Source organism: Cololabis saira, chromosome 20, assembly GCF_033807715.1.
Source record: "Cololabis saira isolate AMF1-May2022 chromosome 20, fColSai1.1, whole genome shotgun sequence".
NCBI lineage: Eukaryota > Metazoa > Chordata > Actinopteri > Beloniformes > Belonidae > Cololabis > Cololabis saira.
Window position 1 is genome coordinate 9135979 of NC_084606.1, and position 13006 is coordinate 9148984.

At 40.8% G+C, this 13006-nt stretch overlaps 1 protein-coding gene across 3 annotated transcripts in view; it reads right to left on the reverse strand.

The window, feature by feature from the left end:
* The window catches only part of LOC133420722 (serine/arginine repetitive matrix protein 2-like), a 39402-nt gene that overhangs the window by 15677 nt on the left and 10719 nt on the right, over positions 1-13006 (reverse strand). For all 3 annotated transcript variants that reach the window (XM_061710503.1, XM_061710502.1, XM_061710501.1), the window contains exons 3-11: positions 12717-12778; positions 9082-9120; positions 8618-8992; positions 6154-6431; positions 3726-3937; positions 3481-3615; positions 2121-2219; positions 1975-2027; positions 749-1659 (exon numbers count right to left, since the gene is read on the reverse strand). In XM_061710503.1, the coding sequence (XP_061566487.1) occupies positions 749-1659; positions 1975-2027; positions 2121-2219; positions 3481-3615; positions 3726-3937; positions 6154-6431; positions 8618-8992; positions 9082-9120; positions 12717-12778 (2164 nt within the window). The remainder of the gene's footprint in view (positions 1-748; positions 1660-1974; positions 2028-2120; positions 2220-3480; positions 3616-3725; positions 3938-6153; positions 6432-8617; positions 8993-9081; positions 9121-12716; positions 12779-13006) is intronic.

Sequence of the window (13006 nt, forward strand, 5' to 3'; positions counted from 1 at the left end):
TGTTTTCAGCTGTTGCATGAATTATATGACTGTAGTTCTGCAACATATTAATACTAGTATTTTATTGAGATTCAACAGCAAGTATTGGCAGCTAATGATGCTGTAAGGACCAATCAGCTCCCAGAATGCTGATATAAACATTGTGGGGCAGAATTATCAAAACAGATCCAGGGCAGCAAACGTATGAAATCGTTTTTATTTTTTAACACATTCTGTTTTTTTTTGTTTATTTTTCGGTTTTTAATTTTTGAGAATTTGGTTTTTAGCATTTTATGCAAATGTAACCCCAAGACAGTATATAAAGCAATGAAATATAGACAATTTATGCAATTATAACTGAAAACTTTAATGTTTTCATACCTTTAAACATATCTAAAGGCAAAACCTGGCACTAGTTTTTCTTGTGTCCAACAAAACATCCTTTTTTGGGCATAAACAAATAATACCAAAAGTTGTAATGTAATGATGAAAAAAAAAATATATCGATCTTTACACATACGAATCGATATTTAGGAATTAATATGAGAATCGATTTAGAATCGGAAAATCAATTTTTTCAACACAGGCCTAGTTAGGATGGACACCAGTGACTTCAGTCAGGAGGACGGGGCAGAACTTTAGACCCATTTAAAGAGAAAGTGTTTAATTTCAGAGATCAGATCTGAATCTGATGATTTAATCTGTATTTTCAGAGATTCAGGTGCATTTAAAGGTCAGAGAAGGTAGAGTCTTAACCTTTACCCCTCACCTTGCTGCTCTGTGTTTGTCTCCATCGTCTCCGTAGCAGGTTCTGGTTCCTGGACCTCCATGTTCTGCTGGAGCCGTGATGAAGCGTCCAGCGGGTCTTCAGCTGCTCTCTCAGCTGGATCCAGCTTCAGCGGAGACGCAGCAGGGAGGGACGGAGGACTCTGGCCGGGTTTCCCTGGTGAGGTGTTGGTATCAACCCCCTCCTGTCCTTCAGCCTCACCAGAACCTCCAGGTCCGGCGGGTTCTGCTTCCCCCGGTCCCCCGACCTCCGTCTGATCGCTGACTTTGGCTTCAGTCGTCTCAACCTTGACGAGTCCTGCCGGCGGCTTCGTTTCACAACCGGCAGCATCTTCTGCTCCCACCACAGATTCTGGAGGCTTCGTCTCATCATTTTTCACCGTTGCTACGGTTACTTCCACCTTTTCCTCCTTCACAGCGACAGCTGAAGTCCCAGCTTCGGTTTTAGGTTCTGCTTTGGGAGCTGGAACCTTCTTGACTTCATCTTTGCCTTTAACGGGCTGAGAAGCTTTTGAGGGTTTATTTTCCTTGGCCGTCTCTTTTTTAGCCTCTTCAGCTTTGCCTTTAGGTTTTGTCGGTCCTGCCTTTTGTTGACTTTGAGCAGCGCCGGGCTTCTTCTCTGGAACCTTGGTCTTTTTGGACCCAGGATGTGTAGAAGCATCTTTTTTACTTTCCACTGATTTCCCAGCGTCCTTTCGTACCACTTTACCCGTTTTCGCCGGCGCCTTGGTCGGCGCGTTTTTGGCTTTGGACGCCAAGACTTTGGGCTTCGTGGCCAGTTTGCCCTGCGTGATTTTTTTGGCTCCGGACGCCGTCGTCGAAGCCGTTTTCCCTTTTCCAGCAGGGGTGGTTTTGGTGGTTTGTGCTTTGGATTCGCTGGTGTTTGAAGATTTTCTGTGAAGCAGAGTTAGATTAGGCTTAAATCAGAGAAAAATAGACATCTGAAGGTTTTTTTTCTGTTTTTGAAGCATCATAAATTACATCTAACATGCAAGAAAAAGACAAAGCTGAGTGGAGGAAGAAAGAATGAAAACTAAATCTGTAAACTTGAGTTTACATTCTGTGAATTTATAAATTGCAACTCTTATTATTGCAAAGAATAAAACGTGTGCATAAAATCTGTATGCAAATTATATGTAATCAGTTTGCTCCAATGTGTATAAAACAGGCTACAACTGAAATGTGTAAACCGTGTCAGCATTAACTTACTGCTGGGGGGTCTTCTTCTGCTCTGCTGAAGCAGGTTTTGTTGAACCAGCGTTCTGTAAGTGAAGGTTTGTCTTCAATGAACTGGTTCAGTGATGGCATGAGCACATTGCAGGTTATATTAAATGGAGAAAGAGAAAGTGAGATACCTTTTCTCTGACGACAGACACGGATATTCCTTTTACATCCAGGGACTTTGTGCTCCTCAGTTTCTCAGCATCTTCCACCTTTTCAAAACACACGACGGCCTGCAAATGTTCCCAAAACAGACACACAACTCTGGATTACTACGACTGGAGGGAACGTTTATGCGACACGTCCACTTGCAAAAAGGAGCAAACGGGTAACTTCTGAAAGCTCTGCAAGTTGCACGTTTTATTCAACTAAAAACAGACCGATAATAGTACATATACCATATTTTCTGGACTATTAGCCGCATCTGCATACAAGCCGCATTCGCTCTATTTAAAAAAAAGAAAGATATGCAAGCCGCAGATATTTATGATGTTAGATTAAATATTTACTACATGTACAGAAGGATTTGGAACTGTAAATGATGTACATGTTTGTACCTAAATAGATCTTTCCTAACAGTGTCTTTTAACACGGCAGCAACTTTGCTGATTAAAACGGGACAGAACTGAAAGAAAATAACCAGTATTTATGTATCTATTTATCTGTTTGAAATCTGCTTCTACTTCTATCTGCTAAAGAAGAAGTAGTGTATTCTTCTTTGCATTTATTTTGTCTTAGTTTTGATTCTAATTCCGGTTAGAGCGCCCCGAGCGGTGGAAGAAAAATCCACAGAATAGCTGCACCTTTGTATAAGCTGCATGGTTGAAAACCTATGAAAAAAGTAGCGGCTTATAGTCCAGAAAATACGGTAGATTCAAGCTTACCGTCTTTAATAAGAACCGCAAGTTTTTGCATTTAGTTATTCTTTCATCAGATAAGCTTGTCTTTTCAAACACCAGGGCCTCTTTATAAAAAACAGTCTTCAAATTAATTATGTAAAAAAAAAAAAGTATTTTCAATGAGTGCTGGGTATCTGCATTTTTTCCGAGTCTGAGTAACTTCAAATCTGATTTCTTTGAAAATGATTCCCTTGCATCAATGCACAGGGCTGGAAAACTACCAAAATGTCACGATAAGGGCCTGAACGCTCCTCGGTACTGGTTGTACCGAGAAGCGTCTCTGAGAGTCTCCAAAACGATCAACAGGCAGACATACTCTTAATATCATACTACAATCTTTGAAAGCGTTTTATTCTTTCATTCAATCCTTTTATGTTCCAATTCAAATAATGAGTTGAGGAGAGTTACACGCCACTTTGGTCCAACCTTTTTAGTCACTGTGGTTTTAACATGTAACCTGTTGAATTCTAGCATCCTATTCTATTCTAGTTTCATCTTTTTTTTATTTTTCACCAGTTTGTAGTTATAATTTAAGATCCAGTTCAAAATATGTGGTTCACATACTGTGTACTTGTACTTGTTAATCCAGACATACCTCCAGCGTGGACCGGAACAAAACCACCGACTTGGTTTTTCCGATTTTCTCCACAGCAGTGACCACGTCATTGTGAGTGATGAAGCCTAAGATGCCGTCGAGTTTCACCATGGTTGGGGGCGAGGGTTTACCCGACTGAGGAACCCAGGAGACAAATTAACACACAGAACAAATAAGATTTAGAAATAATCGTGGAGAAACAGGGAAAACGTGTTCAGGTTCACTGACGCTACTCCGACACCGACCTTCGTCTGCGTGGAGGATCCCGGCTTCGCCTTCGTCGACCGGGCCGCCGGCTCCTTCTTGGCGCCACCAGAAGCCGCTGACGAGGAGGCGCCGGACGACGCCGAGGGCTTTGACTTCATCTTAGTCAGCTCGGCCAGTATGGCAGGAGCCAGAGTCTTAACCACGGCCTTCAGGTCCGACTGCCGACCCTGCCTAGACAGGGACTGGACAGCTACCGGGACAGACGGGAGGAGTTTCGTTAGTTACACACGACTGTAAAACTAGTTTTACATGATTTTATCTGACAAGTCTGTACGTGGAAAAGTGTATTTAATAGGGGTGTAACAATATATCGTGCCGCGAAATTTCGCGATACAAAAACGTCACGATATGTGTCGTGGAGGTGACAAACTGTATCACGATATTGGGTTATTAATATTAATCTATTGTGTTGACTAATAACGCGCATCCGACCAACAGTGCCACCTAGTGCTGTACTGTGGCGTATCACTCCGCCCAATCTAAAACAGACTAATCACTACAGATAAACTGACTAGTGTCATTATAGTCCCTGATTTACATCAGAATATAAACAATATATTTATAAAATAATGAACCCTGAATTACCAAAATAACCTTCTTAACAAAAATAAATCTCCTCTTACACTTATAAGGTGAGCATGAATCAATCTTTTTTATGATGTAAAATTGTATGTATTTATTTACTTTTATTTATTTATTTAATTTTAGTTGTTAAATTTCTGGAAAAGAAAAAAGTCAAACCATACATGAGAGAAACTATTCAGTTTGTGTCTAAATATTTGTACTTGTATGAAACTGAAGATGCATAATGCAAACCTGACATTTACTTTTAGTTAGGAATGGGTGATATTTTACCGTTCACGATATACCGTCAAAAAAATTCCTCACGATAAGAATTTGTCATCTCACGGTAAAAACGATAAAAGGAAGGAAGGAAGGAAGGAAAGGGGAGAAGGAAGGAAGGAAACAAGGAAAGGAGGAAGGAAGGGAGAAAAGAGGAAGGGAAGAAGGAAGGAGAGAGCAGGAGGAAAGAAGGAAGGAAGGAAAGGGGAGAAGGAAGGAAGGAATCAAGGAAAGGAGGAAGGAAGGGAGAAAAGAGGAAGGGAAGAAGGAAGGAAGGAAGGAAGGAAGGGAGGAAGTAAGGAGAGAGCGGAAGGAAGGAAGGAGAGAGCAGGAGGAAGGAAGGAAAGGGGAGAAGGAAGGAAGGGAGAAAAGAGGAAGGGAAGAAGGAAGGAGAGAGCAGAAGGAAGGAAGGGAAAAAAAGGAAGGAAAGGGGAGAAGGAAGGAAAGGAGGAAGGAAGGGAGAAAAGAGGAAGTAAAGAGAGAGCGGAAGGAAGGAAGTAAAGAGAGAGCAGGAGGAAGGAAGGAAGGAAGGGAAGAAGGAAGGAAGGGAAGAAGGAAGGAGAGAGCAGAAGGAAGGAAGGAGAGCAGGAGGAAGGAAGGGAAAAAAGGAAGGAAGGAAGGAAAGGGGAGAAGGGAGGAAGGAAACAAGGAAGGAAGGAAGGAGAGAGCGGAAGGAAGGAAGGAGAGAGCAGGAGGAAGGAAGGAGAGAGCAGGAGGAAGGAAGGAAGGGAGAAAAGAGGAAGGGAAGAACGAAGGAGAGAGCAGGAGGAAAGAAGGAAGGAAGGAAGGAAGGAAGGGAAAAAAAGGAAGGAAGGAAGGAAAGGGGAGAATGAAGGAAGGAAACAAGGAAAGGAGGAAGGAAGGGAGAAAGGAGGAAGGGAAGGAGGAAGGAGAGAGCAGGAGGAAGGAAGGATGGAAGGAGAGAGCGGAAGGAAGGAAGGGAAAAAAGGAAGGAAGGAAAGGGGAGAAGGAAGGAAGGAAACAAGGAAAGGAAGAAGGAAGGGAGAAAAGAGGAAGGGAAGAACGAAGGAGAGAGCAGGAGGAAAGAAGGAAGGAAGGGAAGAAAGGAAGGAAGGAAATGAGCCAGAAAGAAAGAAAGATAAATTCCCGTTGATGACGTTTTTGTGTAACAAACATGGCGGATCTTAGAGCGAGATAGATTTATAGTTGAAAAGATGGAGTTGAATTGGTATTTTTTTTATCGTTATCGGGATAAATGCCGGAAATTATCGTGATACATTTTTTAGTCCATACTGCCCATCCCTACTTTTAGTTCAGTTTGTGGAAAATGGTTGGCCTGGCTTTCTCTTTAAAACTTAAACAGTTATAAAGCATTACAAACTGTAACAATAGGGCAAACACACAGCATTGTTTTGTATTTTGTGTCTTTCAAATAAAAGACAATTTTTTCCAGTCATATGTTCCTCATTCAAGGTTGTTAAAAAGATACTGCAATAATATCGTATCGTGACCTCAATATCGTGTATCGTACCGTATCGTGAGTTTAGTGCATCGTTACACCCCTAGTATTTAATGCTGCTACTTTTTTAAGAGAGGTCAAACCTGTCGTCTCCAGGACTCTCTCCAGTATGTCGGCGCTGTTTGACCTCTTACGCCGAGGCGAGGATTTCTCCGCAGACGCTCGTCTCTCACGAACTCTGGTTGCAGACGACTGCTTGTTGTCGCTTCTTTTTGGAGACGGCCGTCGCTGTTGGACCCGCCTGGGTGGCGACCGCTTCTCCTCTCTCCTCCTGGGCGAGGGTCGCCTCTCATGACTCCTCGAACGTGATCGATAACGGGAGGAAGTAGAGGAGTCGTACCGCGGAGAGATAGAGCGAGACCTGATCATGTAGATAAAAAGAAATATACAAATTATTGTACTGACGATTTCCATTACGTCCATGAATCTTTGGCTGAGCTGGAATTGAACAACGATCAATCTCACAAGAACATGCATCATGTGATGGCGCAGGTTTATGTCGAGACCTGCTTCTCTAAAAGAAAGACGCTAGCTCACTAATCTTAGATCAACTTTAACGGCCGCAGAAACCAAAAGGGACAAGATTGCAAGTGAGTCAGGCACCAGACGAGCTATCCAGAAACTATGGAGAGAAAATCCACTCAAAACATCTCCTTTTTTTTGTCTGCACACATATTAATGGTTAATACCATATGTGCATTTTTTTATATAAAATACATATGATTTTTTTTTTTTTTAAATATGTCACATATATTTATTTATTTTTATATATATATATATATATATATATATATATATATATATATATATATATATATGATGCAATTGGGAGACTTTGCACACTGGGACATACATTTTCCTAAGTTGCATGTTTATTTCTAGATCTACGCTGCACAGCTCAAAAGCTGGGATTCACCAATCAGGTTTTTTTTTTTTTTTTTTTTCTATTAGCGTAACAGGTGTGTTATGTTCATGTTTGTTTATTTTAGGTCAGTTTTGCTCTTTTAGGACGCTATTGTGGGTTGTATTCCTGGGATTTGGTTATATGACAGCTAACTTCACTGCTGCGTTGAAAGCTTGTTAATGTTGTAAACTGAAATCTATGTCAGCGTCATGAGTTGGGGGTTTCTTCACGAGTTAACTTGGGCTCCAACCTGCATATAAATCCATATGTACCAAGATATTTACACCGTAATTTGTGACAATGGTGGACCATAACTCTTTTGTTTTTAGGGCTGAAACGATTCCTCGAATAATTCGATTACAAAAAATGATCGAGGAATTTTCTGTGCCTCGAGGAATCGTTTAATTTTGCAGCTCAAAGCAGGTATTTCGCCCGGACTACATTTAATGCGGCACAACGCGCTGACGCCGCGCATGTAAAGGAAGAAGAAAGATGCGGCGGATATGTCTGGTTTTTGTAACATGCCGTGCTCAGGCAGTCTGCAATTGCCCAGACGGGAGACACATGTAGCTCAGTGCTTAACTTTTATTTTCAATCCACGCTATATTCCTCTGGTCCGTTCTCCTATATGTTCCCCCTCTAACCCGGTACATACATAGGTTCCTCTAAACATCTGTTCCCGCTACAGTTTTAACTAAAAGAAAAGGCAGGAAATGTCAGAAAAATAAAAACGTAATAAAGCTAACTGGGTAGTTTTCAATTTTAGCTCTGTAGTCATTCATGGATAAAACAAGCAGCACTGGTGCCTAATGTGCTCCAATACAGCAGGGCTCAATTTTATTTTGAACACTGCCAAAACTCAAAATCTTATACTTTATCTTAAAACTTTAAAAGGAGCATGAGGCTCCTTTTAAGAAATGAGACTCTAGCGCCAGCCTTCGCCACGACGGCCGTCGGGGTATTGCAGCCAACAGCGAAGCCGGCACGGGAGAACGCGCATGCAGCGTCATGTGACGTCACATCCGCAGGACAGCGTGGGAAATTCCTGGCATAATTGCAGCACATTTTGCAGCACACAGCCTGTTCAAGGCAAAGGAGAGATACACTAGAGGGCTCATTCTTTTTGGTTTGGAACGCTTCATCTGACATTATTACTAGAAAACTTAAAACGTATACGATTTTTTTTTCACAAAATCCTGCCTCAATCTCCTTTAACTAGAACTTAAAATTAAATGAAAGTTCAATTGAAACGAGTGGGAAAAACACCTAACCTTTTAAGTTATGTGTGTTATCAGGTGTAATGGCATTTTTAGGTTAGCAATAAGAACATTTCTTGGTAAGATCCTTAGTTTTTGAAGGCAGTGAATTTGGTCAACTGGTGTAAGTTCAGGGTTTTTAAATGCACAGCCATGAACCTACTGGATTATATAATTTAGTCTTAGTGATGTCAATTAACATCTAACATCTTATGTATATTTATAATTGCTCTTTAACTAAACAAAAATATGTTTTATCCGATTAATCGATGGAATTTTCAGTAGAATACTGGATTACTAAAATATTCGATAGCTGCAGCCCTATTGGTTTTTACAAATTCAGGGTAAATGATGAGTGTTGGTTTGTTAAATTCAGCTTTCACAGACCTGGGATTGTATCTGGAGCCGTATGGTGAGCGGGATCTGCTGCCATGTCTCTCCCTCCTGCTCTCCGGGCCGTAGTGGTGGCGTGGGCTTCTGGACCGTGAGCGACTGGAGCGTCTGTCCCGCCGCCCCTCCGAGCCGTAGTGGTGGCGTGGGCTTCGCGAGCGGCTGGTGTGCCTGTCCCGTCTTCCCTCCAGGCCGTAGTATCGGGGACTGGGTGAGCGCGATCGAGTGCCGCGGATTCCCCTCCTGTCGTCTGACCCCCGTGGGCGAGTAGGGCTGTGTGAGCGAGCGTGGGCCTCATGTTGGGCCTTCTGGAAGAGACTCTGTGGAGTCTGGGCAGATGAGGGCGGAGGCTTCACGTCCTTACTGGGAATACTGAAGAGAAAACAGCAGAGTTGAAAGACTATGAAGGGATTAACTGTGAATGTTGCGGTGGTCGTTTCTCTCAAGACAAAAGACTTTACCTGGTCAGTGGCAGAATCTCACCATCCCACTCTGGGTATCTATGGAACAACAACCACATATATTAAAGACAGAGGCAACAAACATGCAAATCCTGGTCCCAGGAACATGAGTCCTGCATCGATACAGGAACTTAGATGACTTGTGGATCCGCAGCAGCACCGTTATGACCAGTTTGTTGGATAATAGTGGGTCGGTACCTTCTCTCCAGGCCGTCTGTGGTAGTTGAAGTGTTGAAAATGCTCCATCTTTATAATAAGTGGCTTACCTTTCTTACATTTCTTACTTTCTTCCTTTTTATTTATTCATTTACTTCTTTATTTTTTGTTTCTATTCTTTTTTTCCATTTTTTTATGTATTTTTTGACTTATACTGTGTAACTTTAATACTTAATTATTACATCATTATTTCCATCGAATTGTGTAATGTTTTGTCCGTAAACTAAGAAAAACATCCTTGGAGGTAGACTGTATATCTTCTTTCCAACCCATCAAGATGCAGTGTTTTTATGCTGTCAATATCTATATGTTGTAAATTACATACAGATTATACAGGACTGTCTCAGAAAATTAGAATATTGTGATTTTCTGTAATGCAATTACAAAAACAAAAATGTCATACATTGATTTGTAATGAATCCAGAAGGTGTGACATATTATTTTTTTTTTAAACTGCATTACAGAAAATAAAGAACTTTATCACAATATTCTAATTTTCTGAGACAGTCCTGTATACAGCCTTACCTCCTAATAAAAATATGAAAGAAAATGTTTCCATCTTGCATCCAACAGCCCATAACAACAGTGAGGAATCCCTCTAAAAACCACCAGGTGGCACCGACACACAGATCAATATTACTGATAGTGAAGGAGCTGCCTCACTTTGTCCCTTTTTAATTTGTTAGTCTGTGCCTAGTGTTTATTATTCGAGAGCTCAAGCTAATTTTTTTTTTTAAATGACTGATTTTAAGAGGAAAGTTGTAAAAAAAAGTTTTTACTAAGGAATGATAAATATGAACTTTGGTGTTTTTTTTGGTCTTTTGTTAAATCATTAACTTTTTTGGGAATGGGGTCACTAACATGTTGCTGATAATATAGGTTTTTGTGTAGTTTGCTTCTGCAGATCAGTGCAAACCTGCTGCAACATACAGAACAACATTTTGGCACATGTAAATCAAGATAGCAAGTTTTACAAGATGAAATTCTTTGTTTTTTTTTTGTTTTGTTTTCTTAAACTTCTCATGAAGTTTTTTTTTACATGTTCAAAAAAAATTAAAAAAAAATTAAAATAAAATAAAACAAACACTTAACACCAGGGTCCCAAATTAACTTTGACTAACTAGCAAAGTAAATAAAAATACATAAAAATACCCACCAGCTAAGCTTATTATTTACATTCCAAAATAATAAAATTGCCTTTTTGTGTATCATATACATTCATTTACTTAAATTTAATTTGAGTTTATATTGAATAAACAGAAAAACATTGAAGTAGAATAATTTTAATATATTAATGTGCTGTGTGCTTGTACCACTAGTCCTTTTAAACTGTATTTAAACACTCGACTAACGAGTCACCTGTCCTTTTTCACATTAGCTGACGGAGTGGCGTGTCGAGTTGGCCCCACGAATAACTCTCCTCTGAGGTTACAATCGCAGGTCAGGACTAGTGTCAACAGAACTGACCCGCGGTGGCGGGCTGAGGACAGGATTTGTTGTTGACGAGACACGGATGTCCGCGAGCTCCTCGTCCTTAGAGCTGTGGACTTTGCAAGATTCAAAATTCCGGCTCATTAAACTTAGGAGCCTCAGAAAGATGTTATTTGTGTTCAACAAACACGACAGCAGGAGTGGCAGAGGGAAACTGCTGGTTGTGTTTGTGCAACACCATTCGGGTAAAGTCATGATGCAAACATGCCTTGCGTTTACATTAACTAGCACGTGTTGAAGTCATGCTCTTCATCCAGGGATAATAGCGAGATATTATCTAAAAACGCCTACGTTAGAAATATTTACCGGATAACCTCCGCAATTTAGTACTATATACTTTTTAAATACACCTTAATGTTAAATTATTCTGCATTTAAGGGGTTTGTTATTCTGCACTTTAAAGGTTTGTACTGCCAATTTCGTTGTACTGGTACAATGACAATAAAGACAGTTCAATTCAATTCTTAGGCCCTGTCCCAATCCCACCACTACCCTAGTTTTCATCCCTACCCCTAAATTTTGCGCATTCCCGTTAGGGTAGTGGTGTCCCAATTCCTCTTTCCACCTAAGGGGATTGACGAAAAGTAGTGTAGTGGCTATGAATTTGTCCCTACGTTTGTAGGGTTTTCAGATGCTCACTAGCTGACCTAGGGACCAAAAAATGTCCCAGAATGCTTTTCGTCGTCATTTGCGGACTGAATCCAAAAAAAAAAATATGGCGGACATTTCTTATTTTTTAGTGAATAAAATCAATATTTTGAGTTAGTTTCTGCATAAAAATGCGTTTTGATTACATTTCTAGCGAGAAGTATCTATTTTACTTTCATAATATTCACTCAGTGAATGTACATAATCACTTGTTTGCCCATTTTTTGCAACCTCGCCAGAATAAAGGCTGATTTATCATTCCGCATTACACCAACGCAGAGCCTACGGCGTAGGTTACGCGGCAACGCGCGCCGTACGCCGTACCCTACGCCGTACCCTACGCCGTACCCTACGCCGTAGGCTCTGCGTCGATTTAACGCAGAACCATAAATCTGCTCCGGAGCCGGCAGGCAGAAATCCCGAAATTTTCAGAGCAAATTTCTTAACAGGGGTAGTTACAACTGTTAGATTTCATCTATTAAACCAACATTTATCTTCCTAAATTATTTATTTCAGCCAGCGGTAATTCTCAACAGATCTCCGAAAACATCGGATCAAATTTCTTAACAGGCGTTATTTGGATAAACTGACCCCAGGTTGGGGATCTTAACGGTTACTTTTACGCCTGAAAAAATATTAAAACGTAATAAAGTGCCATATTAACAGCGCTACAGCTGAAATTAAAACAGCTTCCTTATTAGGGGTAGGGATGAAAACGAGGGGGAGTATTGGGACAGGCCCCTGGGAAGATTTCAAGTGCCCTAAAATCTGTCCCTTCTTTTTTAGGGGTAGTGAAGAAAAGAAGGGCTATTGAAGAAAAGTAGGGGGTGTATTGGGATTGGGCCTTAGTCTTGGACAGACACGCATAAATTTGATTACAAAGGGGAGGCTTTCCTAATGTTTACATGGTTGATCATGTGCCGAGTTACCCAAGTTCACCCGTCCACCGTACATTTCTGCAGTCTGACCTTGTTGTTACAGCATCGATGATTTTTGTCAGTGTTGTTGGATCTACACCAGGTTATGAGGCAGGAGAGGAAGCTACAAATGCAGTTATATGGCATAAAGGACCAGCTCTAGTTCATGAGAGAACATAAAACAGAGGATAGTCCCACCAATTACTGGTTCCTACGACCCAGAAGCACCTAAGCAATTCAAGAGAAAGTATTACAGACCCTCTTTCGAACCCATATTTCAGATATTTTGATAGGTATTGGCATAAAACCCTAACGGGTCAAAACAAAGACAACCGTCCTCAGTGAAAAGAAGAGAAATCTTACTTGGACCGGAGGAGTCTGCAGTTCAGTAGGTGAATGTTGGTATTCTGGTGGGACAGCCAATCCTGGTGGTCAAAACAAAAAACAACAAATCTTTTACTGTCATTAAAGCTGAACGCAACTCAGTTTAACATTGAACAGAATTAGTGGGTTTAAAATATATTTAGCTTCCCAAAGTTGGCTGACGACATTCAAGTGAGAAGCTCTTTGACATAAGCCAACGGTTCAAACTGTAATTACACAATCACTTATAGCGGCAAAAGTACTGAATAAGTATCTTTTAATAATAATAT